The following is an 18,536-nucleotide window of genomic DNA, read 5'->3' on the forward strand; positions in this document are numbered from 1 at the left end:
AAAGCCAAGTGGATACCGAATATCCATGGCACTCTCCAGAACCATCCTCGCTCTTCTAGGAGCGTCCAAGTGGCAGTATAAAAATCTCTTCCCGTTCCTCGCAGTGGATCATTCACAGCGATAGCAAGTTTCTTTAGCAAGGTTTGCGACAGAGAGAAGAAAGAAAAGCGATGGCACTCACTCCCTTCTTCAAGCGCGGTGATCTCACCAGCATTTTCGACAGCCCCCTCGATCGCTTCTTCGATCCATCGGCGATCTTCGAGAGCGGCCCATCTCGCCAGTTCGCCAAGGATGCCAGCGCCGTCGCCAACACCCGCGTGGATTGGGTTGAGACCCCGGATGCGCATGTCATCAAGGCCGATCTTCCAGGTAATATTCTCCGAAATCTTGACAATCCCCGTTCTTCCTCTCTTTTCGCCCTTCCTCGCTTGATCTTCTTTGTAACGAGTCGATATTTCGAGAGATCGAGAGGAAATGTCTGAGGTTTGCTGGCGTTCTCGCTTGATCCATCGATTGATCTTTCGATCTTGATTGCTCTTTTCTGATCGTTCTCTCTCTCTCTCTCTCTCTCCCCTTTATCTGTCCTGATTATGTTCTCGTTGATGATCTTGTCCAGGACTGAGCAAGGAGGAGATCAAGATCGAGATCCAGGATGGCAACACGCTGGTTCTCAGCGGCGAGCGCAAGAAGGAAAGCACGCAGGAGACGGACAAGTGGCACCGCGTGGAGCGCTCGTATGGCTGCTTCTTGAGGAAGTTCCGACTGCCCGAGGACTCCAAGGTGGAAGAGATCAACGCGAAGGTGGACAACGGCGTCCTCACCATCAACGTCCCCAAATCGAAGGAAACCAAGCCCGAGACCCGCTCTATCAATGTGGCTTAGATCAATGAGTCGAACGAGAGAAACCAGCTTGGGTCGGGTTATAGCTTGATTGTGGTCTGTTTTGTGGTCTAGCTTTGATGTAAAGGTCCTCGAATCGAAGTTTTTCCTTTTATCATGATAAATAAAGTGTGACAACCGATGGTAAAAAATGTGAAAGCTGGTTAAACCATGTAAAGTTGATGGGTGGGTCGGGTTATAGCTTGATCATGATCTGTTTTGGTCTAGATGTAAAAGACAACGAATTCGATTGATCAGTATAAACAAGAATAACACATGTAAATTATTTAAGGAAAAAAAAGATGGGGTCACTTGGACTTCCCTTTTATCATTATAAATAAAGTGTGATGACCTGGTTACACCATGTAAAGTCTTCTTTTGTAAGATCAGCAAATGTGGTGTCTTCATATTTGGTGAATTCCAGTAAATTCTGGTTAAACCGCTCTTGCAAGATTTTTAGGGCATCTCTTGGCTTTCTTTGAAGCAACTCCTTCCCTGCATGCTTTTAGTGGACAGTCGTCAGGGAGGAGGTAATTACTATTCACTATGAGTAGGGCTCACTTCACGTCTCTTAATCTGAGCTCCAGAGGTATCGAATGCTCAGCAGGATGACCATTCATCGAACGATTACTTCATATTTGGGCAAGCGTGAAAGCGCTCGATCGCGAGGTTATGAAATTTAGATGCCCTCCAAGGGCGCCAAAGTGCCAGTTTCGGGCCGTTATTATGCCCATATTGGGCATACGCTCGGGGAGCTCTGGCATGATCGAATCAGCTCACGATCGTGCATGACCGGAATATGCCCCGGACATGGCCGTTATAGAGCATATGCCGTCACTTTTTTGAGATCTTTTTGCCCGTTGATCGGCCGCTGCCCGTGAATTGCGTCGGCGGGAAAAACTATATGGCCGGCCGGCCGGCCGGCGGATTTCAAATTCTCTTCCAAATCCGGCTAACTGGGCTTCCCTCTCTTTTAGACAATCCCTCTTGCTCTTTCTATATAGTGGTTTTTGGGGGTCCTGTGTGTGTGAGCTCGAGAAAGCGGCTGCGGCGCGCCCTAGCTCTTCTTCCTCTCCGCGAGAGAGGTTCGTCGGATTCAGCGCCTCCGCCTCGCCGCTCGACAAGGTATGCGCCGTGATCTTGAGGTTCTCTGTCGATTGCCGCCTTTTTCTCTGGGCGCATTCTTGTTTCGTGCTTTTCCCTGGTGTTTTCTTGCGATGCTTGCCAAATGCGGGCTAGATCTACTCCGGAATAGTGATCTTGACACGAAATATCGGTGTATCGAGCTCATCTTTTCTTTCTTGTGTGTCCTGGCAGCCAAAGATGAGGGAAATCTTGCACATCCAGGGCGGCCAGTGCGGCAACCAAATCGGTGCCAAGTTCTGGGAGGTGATCTGCGACGAGCATGGTATCGATCCGACCGGGACATACCATGGCGACTCTGATCTTCAGCTGGAGAGGATCAACGTCTACTACAACGAAGCCAGCGGCGGCCGCTTTGTGCCACGCGCAGTTCTCATGGATCTAGAACCGGGTACCATGGACAGCGTGAGAGCCGGGCCATTCGGTCAGATTTTCAGGCCGGACAACTTCGTCTTTGGCCAGACGGGTGCGGGCAACAATTGGGCCAAGGGTCACTACACCGAAGGGGCCGAGCTTATTGATTCGGTTCTCGACGTCGTTCGAAAGGAGGCCGAGAGTTGTGACTGTTTGCAAGGTAACGTAGATGGTCAATAGTGTTGGTTTCTTAGCGTTAATTCTTTTTTTTTTCCTTTGTTTTTCTTCTCAGGCTTTCAAGTCTGCCACTCTCTTGGTGGTGGTACCGGATCGGGAATGGGTACCCTCTTGATATCCAAGATACGCGAGGAGTACCCCGATAGAATGATGCTGACATTCTCAGTTTTCCCGTCGCCAAAGGTCTCAGACACTGTCGTGGAACCATACAATGCTACTCTCTCCGTCCACCAGCTCGTGGAAAATGCTGACGAGTGCATGGTTCTGGACAACGAGGCTCTTTACGACATTTGCTTCCGCACGCTCAAACTGACAACGCCAACATGTAAGTTCATCGTCTTCAACTTCGTCTACGTTCTTACTGGTGATCCTTGTTTCTCTTGTTTGTAGTTGGAGACCTCAACCATCTGATCTCTGCCACAATGAGCGGTGTTACGTGTTGCTTAAGGTTTCCAGGACAGCTGAACTCCGATCTCCGGAAGTTGGCTGTCAACCTGATCCCATTCCCGCGGCTCCACTTCTTCATGGTCGGGTTTGCGCCTCTTACCTCGCGGGGCTCCCAGCTCTACAGGGCTCTCACCGTTCCGGAGCTGACCCAGCAAATGTGGGACGCCAAGAACATGATGTGCGCGGCGGACCCCAGGCACGGGAGGTACCTCACAGCCTCGGCGATGTTCCGGGGCCGGATGAGCACCAAGGAGGTTGACGAGCAGATGATCAACGTCCAGAACAAGAACTCGTCCTACTTTGTGGAGTGGATCCCCAACAACGTCAAGTCCAGCGTGTGTGACATCCCTCCCAAGGGGCTCAAGATGGCGTCCACCTTCATCGGCAACTCGACTTCCATCCAGGAGATGTTCCGGCGCGTGAGCGAGCAATTCACTGCGATGTTCCGGAGGAAGGCCTTCCTGCATTGGTACACGGGCGAGGGAATGGACGAAATGGAGTTCACCGAGGCTGAGAGCAACATGAACGATCTGGTGTCCGAGTATCAGCAATACCAGGACGCGAGTGCCGAGGAGGAGTACGACGAGGAGGCCGAAGAACTGGAGCAGTGATATGTCTCGCCCAAAAGGTGGAGTAGTGATTTCTCCAGTGACCGAGCTTCTCCTTTTCCTGACCATCGTTTTTTCCCTGGTTTCTTCTATAGTGGTTTAGATTAGATGATTTATAGCTACTGCTGTGTTCTTTGTATCTCAATCAAGCTTACTTGATGGTTTGTTCTTTCTACGTGGAAATTAAAGTTTACAAATAATTCTTTTATCCAACGGCAACTTGGATTGTGTGTTTGAACGAACGGCTGAGATTTCGTGGGCAGTTGGATGTATATGCCACGTTCGATTCGCACCAGGTGCTGTAGTAAATCCGACACGTCAGCAAGAGATGGGACAGCTCGAACAGCCGCAATTTTTCGTACAAGCTCGTGGAACACGAGAAATTTGAGACATATTTAGGGCGGATTGTTAATGTGCTAGACTGCTGCAGCAATGGCGCAGCTATGGTGAATCGCGAGGCATTGGCGCAGCTCTTCCCGGCGATTTTCCAGCTCCTGGATGAATCTCCTCGCTGGTAAAGCAGTGGCCCCGGGAGGGTTTTGTGGAGATCCAGCCGCGCCGGGGCCCCGGAGCTCGCAGAGTATCAGCATTGGGAAGCGCGGGGCAGTAGAGCAAGGGGGAAGGATTTGCGCTGCGCGAGGGGGAGAAGCTCCATCGACACTGGATTCACTCTTAGGGTTTGAGATGGCGAGCAGCGAGCTCGTCGCGTCGCGGGAGCCGGAGCATGTGATTATGTCGCGAGGAGGCTCCGTGCTTGGGCGGAAGACGATTCTCAAGAGCGATCACTTTCCAGGCTGCCAGAACAAGCGTTTACAGCCGCACGTCCAAGGCGCTCCAAATTATCGCCAGGTTTGTAGCGGGACGAAGTTACCCAAGCTTTCGTCTGACAAAACATATCAAACAGGTTAGCTCGCTCCCCGTGTTTGGCGTAGCTATTCCAACGATCGATGGTATACGCAAGGTGCTCGATTTGATCGGCGCAAATCGGAATGGAGGTCACAAGCGCGTGCTCTGGCACAATCTCCGTGAAGAGCCAGTAAGAAGATTTTTATTCTGTTCGTCATCTTCACGGAAGTTCTCTACTTTCAGGTTATTTACATAAATGGTCGGCCATTTGTGTTGAGAGAGATCGAGAGGCCATTCACGAACCTCGAGTATACTGTGAGTGTAGTGTTGCTTGACGAACTAAAAGCTGATTTTGTCATTGAATAGGGAATTAACAGAGTTCGTGTTGAGGAAATGGAAGCCAGGCTGAAAGAGGATGTTCTTCGAGAGGCTGGTCGGTATGTTTCTTAGCTCACTCGTTTTAGTAAATTGTGAGTGCTATTTTGTCCTTAGGTTTGGCTGCAAAATCCTGGTTTGTGATGAAATGCCTGACGGCCAAATGATCGACCAGTGGGAACCAATAACTGACGCATCGGTGCTAACACCTCTAGAGGTTGAAGGTCTTCAACTGCATTTGCTTTCAACTTAGTTGTTTTTTTCGGAATAGGTGTACGACAGCTTGTGCAATGAGTCGTACTTCGTGGATTATGAACGGTTGCCAATCACTGATGAGAAATCTCCCAAAGAACGGGACTTCGATCTACTGGTTTGTTGCTTTATCCTTGAACAAGCTGAAATTCTTCTTTGTTCTGGATCGAGCAGGTGCAGCGTGTTGCAGAAGCGGACATTAACACCGCCTTGGTGTTTAATTGTCAAATGGGTCGAGGGCGTACAACTACTGGAATGGTCATTGCAACTCTTGTATATTTGAAGCGAAGCGGATCTGCAGGTGTCATTTTACGTTTTTTTGTCTTTTTGATCCGGTTAACTATTTGACTTCTCGTCCACATTAACAATGGAAGATTATATCATGTGAGGAAACAAAGATTTTAGAAAGATTCTAGAGATTACTAATTCCGAGGCAGCAGTATTTTGCAGGAATTCGTAGATCGAGGTCCTTCGGGGAAGTACTTGGCTCTGCAGAGGAGTCAATTGACGAATTTCCTGATTCCGAGGAAGGGTTTAGACAAGGTGAATACACTGTTGTAAGGAGCCTTTGTCGGGTTTTGGAGGTAAGAAATACTGTTTTTTTGCTTTGTTTTTATTCTGACTCTGAAGACTTTCTGTTTTTCAGGGTGGCGTCGAAGGCAAACGACAAGTTGATACTGTTATAGATAGGTGTTCGGCTATGCAGGTAGATGTATTTTTTCCTTTCGAGGTTGCTGTTATTCACAATAGACCATGGCAGAACTTGCGTGAAGCCATCAACACATATCGTAACAGCATTTTGCGTCAAGCAGATGAAAAGAAGAGGGAGTCTTCTCTCTCGTACTTTGTCGAGTATCTGGAGCGGTACTACTTTCTGATCTGTTTTGCTGTATATATACATACAGATCAGTCTGCCTTAACGCAGCCTGGTGGCTTTCAGCAGTGGATGAAGGCTAGGCCGGAATTGTACAGTATCTTGAGAAGGTTTGCTGTATCTTTAGTAGTCACATTCTCGCTCATGAGCATTTCTTTCAGGCTCTTGCGGCGGGATCCCATGGGAGCACTTGGCTACAGAAGCAAACCCCCTGTGGCAGCTGAAAATGGCCGACCATCCAGGATGGAAGCTGTGGCGGCATGCAGAACTGGAGACGTTCTTGGGAAACAAACAGTTTTGAAGGGTGACCACTATCCGGGCTGTCATAATCCTCATCTGCCCGAAAGTGTGGAGGGAGCTCCAAACTTCAGGGAAATTCCTGGTTTTCCTGTCTACGGAGTTGCCAATCCCACTGTTAGCGGCATCAAAGCGGTCTTGGAAAGAGTTGGTGGTGGAAAAGGGGGACGTCCCGTCTTGTGGCATAACATGAGAGAGGAGCCAGTCGTATATATCAATGGACAGCCATTCGTTCTGCGAGAAGTCGAGAGGCCTTACAAAAACATGCTAGAGTATACAGTAAGTCCTAACCGATGGTATTTGTGTTCATATGTCTAATTTGGCTCTGTCTCAGGGAATTGATCGCGACCGAGTAGAACAGATGGAGGCTCGACTCAAGGAAGACGTGCTCAAGGAAGCAGAACGTTATGATGGTGCAATTATGGTGAACCACGAATCGAAAGACGGTTTCATATTCGACAGCTGGGAAACTGTTACTCCAGAAGGAGTTCAGACTCCATTCGAAGTTTACTCTCGGCTGGTCTCCGAAGGCTACTCTATCGAGTATTCTCGTATGCCAATTACTGATGGAAAAGCTCCAAAGAGCTCAGACTTCGACACACTGACTTCTAAGATTGTTTCTGCTCCCAAAAAGACCGTCTTCGTCTTTAACTGTCAGGTAAAATAGACTTCACTTGATGTGTTACTGTAATGCTTACGTCGTGCCTCCGCTGTGCAGATGGGACGTGGACGCACAACAACAGGCACTGTTATCGCTTGTCTAGTAAAACTCCGCTGCGATTATGGCAAGCCTTTTCGTTTACCGTCCGCTCTTCCTGGATCTTCTGTGGACGGTGGATCAGATAGCAGCGGAGAAGAAAACGGTGAAGCCGGTGACGAGCACCTGACTTTCAAGCCAGCAAAGTTGGAAAGGTGCAAATCGACAAGCGTACTCGTAATGGACGACATATCTATTGTGAGAAGACTCACACGCTTACTAGAGGACGGGGTCGCATGCAGGGAGGCACTTGATGATGTTATAGACCGGTGTGCAGCACTACAGAATCTCCGTCAGGCTATTTTACAGTACCGTAAGAGCTTCAATCAACAAAATCTGGAGTCTCCTGGCCGAAGAGCAGCTCTAAATCGTGGAGTTGAGTATCTGGAGCGGTACTGCATGATGATCGCGTTTGCTTCTTACCTCGGTAGTGAAGCGTTCAGTGAAACTCAGCGTTTGCCGTTCAAGGTATGGCTAAACAAGCGACCAGAAATCAAACAGATGAAGTGGAGTATGCGGTTGAGGCCGGCTCGTTTTTTCGCTGTTCCTGTGAGTTTTTTTGTTTTTTACTTTTTTCTTTCTTCGTCTAATCTGTTTTATCCAGGAGGTGGAATTTCGGGCATTGGCTGAGAATTGCGAGGGCGATGAGATTTTAGAAGCGATAGTCAAGTCCCGGAATGGTTCGGTTCTGGGGAAACGGGCTATTCTCAAAATGTACCATTTCCCAGGTCAGAGCGCGGCAAGCTGCTTTGACATCCCTGGAGTACCTCATATGCGTAAGGTCCGTATTCTACAGAAGTTCTTCATAGCACTTCTAACGCTTTATACAGATAGATGGCTTTCCAGTATATAGCATGGCCACACCCACTGCTCAAGGCGCCAAAGCAGCGTTTGCTTGTCTCAAGACAGCCGTTGATCAAGGAAAGCACGCTGTTGTGACCGACTTGAGAGAGGAGGCTGTGGTTTATATTCGCGGTAATCCATTTGTTTTACGGGAGCTTGACCAACCTGTAAGCACTTTAAAGCACGTTGGAATAAAAGGTTCTGCGGTAGGTGTTTCATTTCTCATTGTTTCCTCACATACTAATCTCGATCAATAAGTTGCTCTTGGTTTTGGAAGTGATTTCTTTTGCTTTCTACGGTCGCTGACAACCTTTTTACGCCCTTGACAGGTTGAGCAAATGGAGTACAGGTTGAAGGAAGATATCCTCGCCGAGATGAAACGCTCTGGTGGCCGCGTGGTCTTACACCGAGAAGAGTGTAATCCACTGACAAACAAGTCTGACGTTATCGGGTACTGGGAAGTTCTGACGTCTGACGATGTTAAAATTCCTGCCGAAGTTTATACTGGTCTTGCGGCCGAAGGCTACAAAATCGACTACAAAAGAATCCCACTGACGAGGGAGAGGGCCGCTCTGGCAATGGATGTGGATGCCATCCAGGACAGACTAAACGGGTGAGCTCCTTTTTTATGTTTTTTTCTTTGTCATCTAACTCCTGATTGTTATTTCTAGATCTGGCAGCGAATATGTATATATTTCTCACACGGGATACGGAGGTGTCGCGTATGCGATGGCAATCACTTGCATGGGGCTGCAAGCCGAAGCCGAAGCTAGCTTGGCAGCTTCTTCCTCGGGGGTTCCATCTTGTGTGTATGGACCCATACAAAGGCCTGCCGATGATATAAACGCTTTCAAGCAAGGGGACTACAGAGACATACTCAGCTTGGTGAGAGTCCTGCCAAGCGGACCTTTTTGCAAAGCCGAAGTGGATACCATCATCGACAGGTAAGTTTAGTTTACTTCTTTCTTTTCCCGTCTCACTGTTGGTGTTGTGATAGATGCTCTGAAGCTGGAAATCTGAGAGATGACATCCTCTATTACAAGCAGCAGCTCGAATGCTGCCAGCAAGAGGACGAGGAGCACCGAGCTTACATTCAAGACATGGGTGTCAAAGCTTTGAGGTAACTTTTGGGAATGCTATCCCCTTTTTGCTAACACTATAGTGTGCTCTCGCAGGAGATACGCGTTTCTCATAGCATTCCGCTCGTTTCTGACGAGTAGAACTCCCAATTCCTCGTTTGCTGCGTGGATGCACTCCCGCCCGGAGCTTGGCCACCTCTGCTACAACCTCAAGCTCGAGTGAGTCTCCTTTTCCTTTTTTTTCCACCTGTAATATGTGTATAGTGGTAACTTTTCCTTGGAAGGAAGAGATGCTTTCTTTTCATTTGAGGGTGTGAGACTGTAGAGAAGCTTTTCACCTTGAATGGAATTTTACACTTTGCATGTCTTCTAGCTTTCCAGATTCGTGCTTCTTTTTCTTTCTTGTTCTTTCTTCTTATGCGATGGATGGTGTTAGTAGCAACTTGATCTGCTCCTGAATCGCGGTGGCATTCTCAGCATTGGCAGAATTCGCTGGTGCTCGTAAAGCCTGCGAGAGTTTGGCCTCCTCGCACGCGCTAGTCAGAACTTCCGCGTCTTTCCTGGTGATTTGCCGTCGTCCACTCTAGACAGGGAGAGTCCAGCACAAGGTGAGCGAAAGAGAGCGAAGCTTTTCTGTCACCTTAGAATCGCTGGGACTGTTTCTTCGGGCTGCTTCCCACCCAAGTCCACCACTGTGATCTCCGGAGCTTCTTTCTCATCGCCACCTTTCGTCGCCTCCTCTTTGGCGTCTTTGGCGTCTTTGGGAGGCGCCAGTTGGACGCCATACTCCACCGCCTCGCCCTTCTCCAGGATCACCAAAACAGGATGCTGGAACAATGGAGGAGCACGAAACTGTGATCCATCGCGTTTCAAGATATGGCGCGCTTGCCTGATACTTGACTCCAGCTGCGAGGAAGTTCTTCCTTTCCTTGAGCGCAACCTCGACGCTGGCTCCGGACTCTATCAGAATCTCTCCGATCGACTCCCACTTCGACTGGGCCTCCTCCTGGGCAAGCTCGCATAAATCTACGCGCAAGAGATTTCATCGTCACGAAGCTTTACGTACCCCTGCGACCTTGCGAGCAAAGATCTTGTACGTGTCTGTGCTCTCCACCTTGTTTACCTCGAGTTCCTTCCTTCACAAGACGCGCAGTGTAAGAGTGTGATTAAGATCCTATCCAAGGAGAGCTTACAGAATCTTGGGCTTGGCTTTCGCCTCTGGCCGCTTTCCGAATCCCCCGCTGGTGCGCAGTGCTGCAACAATGCTGCTCTTGTGAGCCAGACGACAGGGGCAGTCGCCGAGCTCCTGGGAGAGTTTCAAACTCGAGCCCATCACAGCACTACTGCTGAAACACCATTCTTTCCTTGTTCCATAGAACCTACTCAGACCGTGTCAGTGAAGAGCTCCCAAGAACTACGAGTACCTGGGAGCAAAGACGCCAATGCTAGCGACCGCCATAGCCGAGAAAAAAACGATATAGGTTTTTCCTGAACATAGGAAATCCTGGGTTTTGTTTCTAGGACGTGGAGAGGATGCGATTGCACGAACATCTTACGCATGCTCCAGCTCTACTTCCCCACCCTCACTTTCACGGAGTCAGCAATCTTCCTTCCAGACTATGGCGGCAGCAGGGGAATGATTACAGTCCAATTCAATTACTACTAATCTCCTCTCTCTCTCTCTTCACCCTGCCTGGGCGGTTGGCCCATGGAGTGAGTCAATATGGAGTCTGTGGATGCGCCTGTGATAGATCTGTCGCAGACAAGAGGCTCGATTGTTCAGGCAGGAACTTGGACTTTCGATTGAGTCATGGGTACAGTATAGATAAATAAACATTCCTTTAAGAGGTAATCTTAAGGTAGTCTCATTAACTAAAAACATTTTCCTTTTTTATCAAAATTAATAAAGGGAATTTAAAAATAACAACAGTGTAAATCACCTTGCCACACACTAACAATAGGAGTGATACAATACAATATGAAGTACAAAAATTTATTAGATTTTACTATAATATATTTGTGAAATAGGAAATTATTTTTAATAAATTAAATCAAATTGATTATTCTTCTGATCTAGATAAATTTTTTGTAAAGACTTTTATTACAACTGACTTTAAAAAAAGCTATTATAAGTCTACAATATAAAACTCTAGGTTTTAAGTGGAATATTTTAATTCCCTGGTATGGCAATGAATATATGATTGTGCAAGGGAGCATTATATATTCACACGTATGTGGATTTACTTTTTTTTTTTCTTAATTGCATGGTAAAATATTATATACACAATCACTTTTGATTGTTATATAAACAATTAAAACATTATTTTATGTATAATATTTTTGTTATAAGGCATGCTATATGTGAATAAAGTATTACACCTCAGATTGCCACAAAAGACTGATGTTCTTTTTTGGCAATTTGCTAATTTATTTTATATATCTAATTATCTTTGTTTTGGCTTTAGTTAAATTCTTTTGCTAAAGTTCTTACTTATTATACCAACTTTGGCTTAGTTTAGCTAGTTATTACATAAGCACTAGAGTGTTAGCTAACTCTTTATAAGTTTTTAAACTCTCTATCAATCCTTTTTCCTAAGTTAGACTGTACTAAAGGTTTAATTACACTCTTTGTAAGCATAAAGCACACTAAACCTCTACTTTTTTAACATCCCATGGTACATAAAACTTGTTTATAAAACTTCTAAATCCCAAGCCTTAAGTGCATCTTTTAGTCTAAAACATTAAAGGGAAACACCATGGCTTAACAACTTGGTAAAAATACCTTAACTCCCCACCTCTATCCTAAAGAGAAGGCCCAAGCCTCTAGAAGGGGCAAGAACCAATACACTTTATGGTACTTAAATGGGGCACTACTTCACTTGAGCTGGGAGCAATATAGTTAATTTCCCTTCTAAAAGTAAGAGTTGTTCTTGAGCACTTCTTTGAGGAGCATCTTTGGCACTTCTCAAGCTTGTGCTTACTCCCACCCAAAGTTACTAACTAATGTTAACCCAAATTTGGTTTAGAAGCACTATTAGATAATTCTATAGCTATGTCGAGTTCTATAAAACTTTTAATGGCTCGCTTATTGATAACTTCCCATGGATTTACCCTGATGCTCAAATGTGGTGAGTTGTTATAACAGATTTCATAGCAAATCCTAAATGATTTACTTAATTCATCTAGTCTAAGACATAACACCACAGATAATCCTCTAGTTGTCTATTCACCTTTTTTGTTTGTCCATTTGTTATGAAGTGTTATCACCACAATACTTAACTCAATACTTAATACTTATTTAAGGGTGATAGGCTATAATGAATTTTAGTTTGGTGCAATACTATTCTAAGAGGGTTTTTTAAAACTTGCTAGTGAAAATTTTATTTTGATCTGAGATAATTTCTTTTGGCTTTCCACGTCCTCAGACCATATGTTCAAAGAGTAACTTTGCCACACTTTCCATATCAATGTCTATCCATTTTTGAAACTTGATCTACCACCATAAATATTGCATCAAACCCCTCACTTGGGGAGTTTCATAATAAAGTCCATTGTAAGACATTTCTATTGATGATTTAAGATTGAGAGGCTTTACAATAAACCCCCACTAGCCTCAGTTATAGCCTTTGCCTACTGATATATCTTTATATAGTATTGAACGTCTTTAGTTATATTTGGCTAGTGATACTTTCTCTTGAGCAAGTTTACCATTTTAGGCACATTGCCATGTCCTGCAAGAGGTTTGTTATAACACTCTTCTAAGAGTACTCTTCTTAGTTCCCTTTATAGGACATACACCCTCGTTTGCTTATAATAAATGAGTTCATTGCATTTCATATAATCAATTTTCTTTCCTTAAGCACCTTGCCTCTTTAGTGGGCATCACATGCCTTTTGGTTCCTTAACAACATGTTTTATGCTAGACCATCATCCTTATACATTGTCTGCACATCATACTAGAAAGTTGTTATTGTGCTAAATATCGCCAATTTCAAACTTGCTTAGAGCATCTACCATGATATTGTTCTTCTTAGATTTCTAGAATATCTCGCAATTGAACTTAGCTAAAACATTAGCCTACTAATCCTATTTCCCTTGAAGTTCGGATTGTGACAAAAACTGTTTTATTGCCATATTATCTATGTATACCTTGAAATGTCTCCCAAGGTAGTGTCATCACGTTTTGAACACTTTAACCATTGCAAATAATTCTTTTTCATGGGTAAACCATTTTTGTTAAGCCTTATCCAACTTCTTCTAGAAGAATGCTTTTGGATAATTGTTTTGCTTCAAGATTGCACCCAATATAAAGTCTAAGGCATTTGTTTCTACCTCAAAGGCTTTACTAAAGTTTAGTAACATTAACACAAGAGCATTCCTCAACTTCCCTTTGATTTTAATGAATATCTGTAGCGTATGTGATCATGGGATGAGATTTAGATATACTATCACCGTGGATCCTTAGAACCTTGAGGGATAAATGGGGATAAAATAGCCACTAAGGGCTTTCTCATCAAGCAATTGCCCTTTTTCCAATTGGCTTAAGAGGAGAGAGATAAGATGCGCTACAGTTGGTATTAGAGGAAATGGCACGGGTTCGATTCCCATTGATTAGTGGCTACTTAAAAATATAATATACTCTTGAGCAAGGTATATTCCTATCCTTAAATTTGAAATCGTACGCATTAGACATCCATGCGTACGTCCTTCCTCTTGTGTGGAGTATTCACGGACAAAGGTATCCACCGTGGGATTGCGGTACGGGTGGATGACTAATTGCCACAAGAAGACAGTGAAGGACAAGATGCCGATGCCACATGTGGATGATATCCTAGACAAGCTTGGTGAAGCACGAGTGTTTACCAAGATTGATCTGAGGAGTGGATATCATCAGATTGCAATGGATGATGCATCTATCTCCAAGACAGCATTCAACACAAGCTTCGGACATTTTGAGTTTACCGTTATGCCGTTTGGTTTGACGAATGCACCGGCCACATTTACTCGGTTGATGATGGAGGTATTTGGGCGTTATCTTCATGAGTTTGTGGAGATTTTCTTGGACGATATTCTTGTTTTTAGCAAGAATATAGAGGAGCATAGGGTGCATTTGCGCAAGGTTCTTTTGTTACTTCGAGACAGCAAACTTTATGCGAAGAAGAGCAAATGTGAATTTGCAAAGTCGGAGGTGGAATATCTAGGCCATATTGTGACATCTAAGGGTGTCAAGACGGATCCAAGGAAGGTGGCTGTGGTGGAAAACTGGCCTACACCGACTACAGTGGCCGAGTTGCGCAGTTTTCTTGGTATGGCTAGTTACTACCGGCGTTTCCAGCATAAGTTTGCAGAGGTGGCTATTCCATTGACGCGGTTGTTACGCAAGAATGTGCCATTCGAGTGGAAGACGCCACAAGAGGAGAGTTTTGTGGCGCTGAAACGATTGTTGATCGAGGCTCCAGTGCTTCGCATTGCTGATCCATCGAAACCTTACGAGGTGACATGCGATGCGAGTGGTTATGCACTGGGAGGAGTTCTCATGCAAGAGGGACAACCTATTGCATATGAGAGTCGAACTTTGAATTCCGCGGAGCAACGCTATTCCACATATGAGCAAGAGTTACTCTCTATTGTTCATACTTTGCGGACGTGGCGGCACTATCTTTATGGTGCAGTGTTCTTGGTGTTGACAGATCACAAACCACTTGTGTATCTTTTCACACAGAAGGAGTTGAACACTAGGCAAGCTTGTTGGATGGTCAAACTCATGGAGTTTGGGGAGTTTCCTATTGAGCATCGTCCGGGAAAATCAAATGTGGTGGCAGATGCTTTATCTCGTGTTCGTCATGTGACGATGTTACAAACACGATTTTGTCATCATTTGAGTAAGGTGGTCAGCGAGTTTGGGCAGTTGGTTGAGCATGCTCAAGCTCAGGATGCTGAGGTGGCCTCTTTGCGAGACCAGATGGAAGCTCCTTTCTCATTGGTGGATGGGATTCTCTACTACAATGGCCGTGTCTATTTGCCACGGGTGGATGCGTTAATTACTCAAGTTTTATTCCACTATCATAATCGTCCAGAAGCCGGTCATTTTGGGGGGAAGAAGACGTATGAGTTGATTAAGCGCAACTTTTATTGGAGGAATATGAAGGCTGATATCCTCAAGTATTGTAAATCATGCGAGCTTTGTCAGCGGGTTAAGGTGCCACGGGAGAAGCCGGGGGGACTTTTGCAACCTTTACCTATTCCTCAGAGCCGTTGGTGTAGTATCTCTATGGACTTCATCACTTGTTTGCCACGAACACAGAGGCTCTCTGATACCAATGTTATGATCCGGCACAAAAAGACAAAGATCTCGTTGCCCTAGACTATGCTACACCACCTCTTGAGGTTCCTCACCACCCAACCACCCCCGAGCTACCTCAAAAGCTCCACTGCGCCACCGCGCCGCCGCTCCACTGTGAGCCCTAGGGTAGGTTAAGTCCCTTACCCTAACATGCCTTAATATACCCTTGAGCCTCCCTTTGACTGACGTTGACCACGTAGTCAAAGCTGGCGCCTAACAATTCTTCCCCCCCAACAAAGTCCTTGTCCCAAGGACGAATTGTACCGGTGATCACCCTTTCTGGGGAATTCTGCTCAAGCTCCTGGTCCATCTTCCACAGTCGTATACATCAAGGAGGCATTGGGCCCGTCACTCCGAGATAGTACACCTTTCAACTGGCTGACATAAAATACTGGATGAATTTTCACCCCAGCTGGCAGCCGCACCCGATAAGCCGCTTTACCAATGCGCTCCAGCACTTCATATGGACCAGCATATCGATGGGAGAGTTTATCACTCTTCCCTATCCGTAAAGGCACCAAGGTGTTTCGCCGCTCACTTGACGGAAAGATCACTCGCACGAAGACGAGATCACCCACCTTATATTCCCGGAATTGGCGATGCTCATTAGCAAACTTCTCCGCTCTATCCTGAGCTGCTTGCAAATTCCGTTTGCATACCACCAGAATCTCATCAAGTTCTGTGGCCAGATCAGTTGCCTCGGAATCAAGCTTTTCTTGAACGTCCTTACTCAAATGCAATCCCAACTCCACCGCTGTTCGAGGATGCCTTCCAAACATCGCAAAGTAAGGACTTAGCTTGGTTCCACTGTGTTGGCTATTGTTGTAAGCAAATTGCACCAACGGAAGATATAGATCCCACTGTCCTTGCCTTTGACCAATGCTACAACGTAGCATATCCTCCACCACCTGATTCACACGCTCAGTTTGCCCATCCGTCTGAGGATGATCTCCACTCGAGAGTTTCAAAGTCACTTGCATAGCCTTTGCAAAACTTTTCCAAAATCCACTGGTGAACTTTGAATCTCGATCACTAATGATGTCCTCCGGCAAACCAAAATCAGGAAAAACCTTCTCCAAGTAAACCGCAGCCAAGTCTGAGGCAGTGACAGTCTTCCGAAGAGCCAACAACCGCACATACTTCGTCAACCGATCTACTATGACCCATACTTGCTCCTTTTGCCTCTGTGTTCGTGGCAAACAAGTGATGAAGTCCATAGAGATACTACACCAACAGCTCGGAGGAATAGGTAAAGGTTGCAAAAGTCCCCCCGGCTTCTCCCGTGGCACCTTAACCCGCTGACAAAGCTCGCATGATTTACAATACTTGAGGATATCAGCCTTCATATTCCTCCAATAAAAGTTGCGCTTAATCAACTCATACGTCTTCTTCCCCCCAAAATGACCGGCCTCTGGACGATCATGATAGTGGAATAAAACTTGAGTAATTAACGCATCCACCCGTGGCAAATAGACACGGCCATTGTAGTAGAAAATCCCATCCACCAATGAGAAAGGAGCTTCCATCTGGTCTCGCAAAGAGGCCACCTCAGCATCCTGAGCCTGAGCATGCTCAACCAACTGCCCAAACTCGCTGACCACCTTACTCAAATGATGACAAAATCGTGTTCGTAACATCGTCACATGACGAACACGAGATAAAGCATCTGCCACCACATTTGATTTTCCTGGACGATGCTCAATAGGAAACTCCCCAAACTCCATGAGTTTGACCATCCAACGAGCTTGCCTAGTGTTCAACTCCTTCTGTGTGAAAAGATACACAAGTGGTTTGTGATCTGTCAACACCACGAACACTGCACCATAAAGATAGTGCCGCCACGTCCGCAAAGCATGAACAATAGAGAGTAACTCTTGCTCATATGTGGAATAGCGTTGCTCCGCGGAATTCAAAGTTCGACTCTCATATGCAATAGGTTGTCCCTCTTGCATGAGAACTCCTCCCAGTGCATAACCACTCGCATCGCATGTCACCTCGTAAGGTTTCGATGGATCAGCAATGCGAAGCACTGGAGCCTCGATCAACAATCGTTTCAGCGCCACAAAACTCTCCTCTTGTGGCGTCTTCCACTCGAATGGCACATTCTTGCGTAACAACCGCGTCAATGGAATAGCCACCTCTGCAAACTTATGCTGGAAACGTCGGTAGTAACTAGCCATACCAAGAAAACTGCGCAACTCGGCCACTGTAGTCGGTGTAAGCTAGTTTTCCACCACAGCCACCTTCCTTGGATCCGTCTTGACACCCTTAGATGTCACAATATGGCCTAGATATTCCACCTCCGACTTTGCAAATTCACATTTGCTCTTCTTCGCATAAAGTTTGCTGTCTCGAAGTAACAAAAGAACCTTGCGCAAATGCACCCTATGCTCCTCCATATTCTTGCTAAAAACAAGAATATCGTCCAAGAAAATCTCCACAAACTCATGAAGATAACGCCCAAATACCTCCGTCATCAACCGAGTAAATGTGGCCGGTGCATTCGTCAAACCAAATGGCATAACGGTAAACTCAAAATGTCCGAAGCTTGTGTTGAATGCCGTCTTGGAGATAGATGCATCATCCATTGCAATCTGATGATATCCACTCCTCAGATCAATCTTGGTAAACACTCGTGCTTCACCAAGCTTGTCTAGGATATCATCCACACGTGGCATCGGCATCTTGTCCTTCACTGTCTTCTTGTTTAAAGCACGGTAGTCAATACACATCCGCATTGAACCGTCCTTCTTTTTCACAAGCAAGACCGGAGCACCAAACGGAGACTTACTTGGCTGAATAAATCCAAACTCAAGTAACTCCTTGACTTGCCGCTGAACTTCTTGCTCCTCCGCATAACTTAACCGAAATGGACGCCGGTAAATTGGCCGCGTCCCCGGCTCCAATGTAATCCCATGCTCCACACCTCGTAATGGAGGCAATCCATGAGGAAGTTCAGATGGAAAAACATCAGAAAACTCGTCAAGTACATCCCGTACTGCTGCTTCTCCCCCACACGTGCCTTGGTCCCCCAAGTCACGAACAAACAGCAAGTAACTTGAAAGTGCTTTTCCATTACGACAAGCCCGCTTCAAAGATGTAGCAGAGAGCATAACAACTGGTGGTTGAACGCCCTCGCCAAACCACACATCTTTAACGCCACCATACTCCAGCGAGATACGCTTAATGCTCCACTTATCTC

The 18,536-nt window shown here is 46.0% G+C and overlaps 4 protein-coding genes across 6 annotated transcripts; 3 read left to right on the top strand and 1 right to left on the bottom strand.

Moving 5' to 3' along the window:
- Nucleotides 1-111: 111 nt before the first annotated feature.
- LOC112345367 (17.4 kDa class I heat shock protein-like) lies at nucleotides 112-1,031 on the top strand. The gene is made up of 2 exons (XM_024671943.1): nucleotides 112-369; nucleotides 617-1,031. Exons 1-2 carry the CDS (start codon nucleotides 171-173, stop codon nucleotides 880-882), a joined length of 465 nt encoding a protein of 154 aa, XP_024527711.1. The 5' UTR covers nucleotides 112-170; the 3' UTR covers nucleotides 883-1,031.
- Nucleotides 1,032-1,866: 835 nt separating this feature from the next.
- On the top strand, nucleotides 1,867-3,876 carry LOC9631823 (tubulin beta chain). Its single transcript, XM_002966890.2, has 4 exons — nucleotides 1,867-2,004; nucleotides 2,197-2,596; nucleotides 2,669-2,938; nucleotides 3,004-3,876. Exons 2-4 carry the CDS (start codon nucleotides 2,203-2,205, stop codon nucleotides 3,669-3,671), a joined length of 1,332 nt encoding a protein of 443 aa, XP_002966936.1. The 5' UTR covers nucleotides 1,867-2,004; nucleotides 2,197-2,202; the 3' UTR covers nucleotides 3,672-3,876.
- Nucleotides 3,877-4,073: 197 nt separating this feature from the next.
- LOC9635020 (paladin) lies at nucleotides 4,074-9,295 on the top strand. 3 transcript variants are annotated; one of them, XM_024671929.1, is made up of 19 exons: nucleotides 4,074-4,517; nucleotides 4,573-4,704; nucleotides 4,758-4,829; nucleotides 4,881-4,951; nucleotides 5,007-5,106; nucleotides 5,161-5,259; nucleotides 5,316-5,442; nucleotides 5,592-5,725; nucleotides 5,788-5,847; nucleotides 5,902-6,125; nucleotides 6,177-6,591; nucleotides 6,647-6,970; nucleotides 7,031-7,618; nucleotides 7,674-7,850; nucleotides 7,900-8,118; nucleotides 8,242-8,525; nucleotides 8,584-8,856; nucleotides 8,910-9,032; nucleotides 9,088-9,295. In XM_024671929.1, exons 1-19 carry the CDS (start codon nucleotides 4,167-4,169, stop codon nucleotides 9,212-9,214), a joined length of 3,900 nt encoding a protein of 1,299 aa, XP_024527697.1. In that variant the 5' UTR covers nucleotides 4,074-4,166; the 3' UTR covers nucleotides 9,215-9,295. The 3 variants fall into 3 exon arrangements, with proteins under 3 accessions (XP_024527697.1, XP_024527696.1, XP_024527698.1); XM_024671928.1 differs by having other exon boundaries at nucleotides 5,788-6,125; XM_024671930.1 differs by lacking the exons at nucleotides 4,074-4,517; nucleotides 4,573-4,704; nucleotides 4,758-4,829 and having other exon boundaries at nucleotides 4,881-4,947.
- Nucleotides 9,296-9,305: 10 nt separating this feature from the next.
- On the bottom strand, nucleotides 9,306-10,767 carry LOC112345366. The gene is made up of 6 exons (XM_024671942.1): nucleotides 10,416-10,767; nucleotides 10,185-10,370; nucleotides 10,058-10,127; nucleotides 9,881-9,997; nucleotides 9,632-9,819; nucleotides 9,306-9,574 (listed from the first exon to the last, which is right to left on the bottom strand). Exons 1-6 carry the CDS (start codon nucleotides 10,448-10,450, stop codon nucleotides 9,532-9,534), a joined length of 639 nt encoding a protein of 212 aa, XP_024527710.1. The 5' UTR covers nucleotides 10,451-10,767; the 3' UTR covers nucleotides 9,306-9,531.
- Nucleotides 10,768-18,536: the final 7,769 nt, after the last annotated feature.

Source organism: Selaginella moellendorffii, unplaced genomic scaffold, assembly GCF_000143415.4.
Source record: "Selaginella moellendorffii unplaced genomic scaffold, v1.0 SELMOscaffold_8, whole genome shotgun sequence".
Lineage (NCBI taxonomy): Eukaryota > Viridiplantae > Streptophyta > Lycopodiopsida > Selaginellales > Selaginellaceae > Selaginella > Selaginella moellendorffii.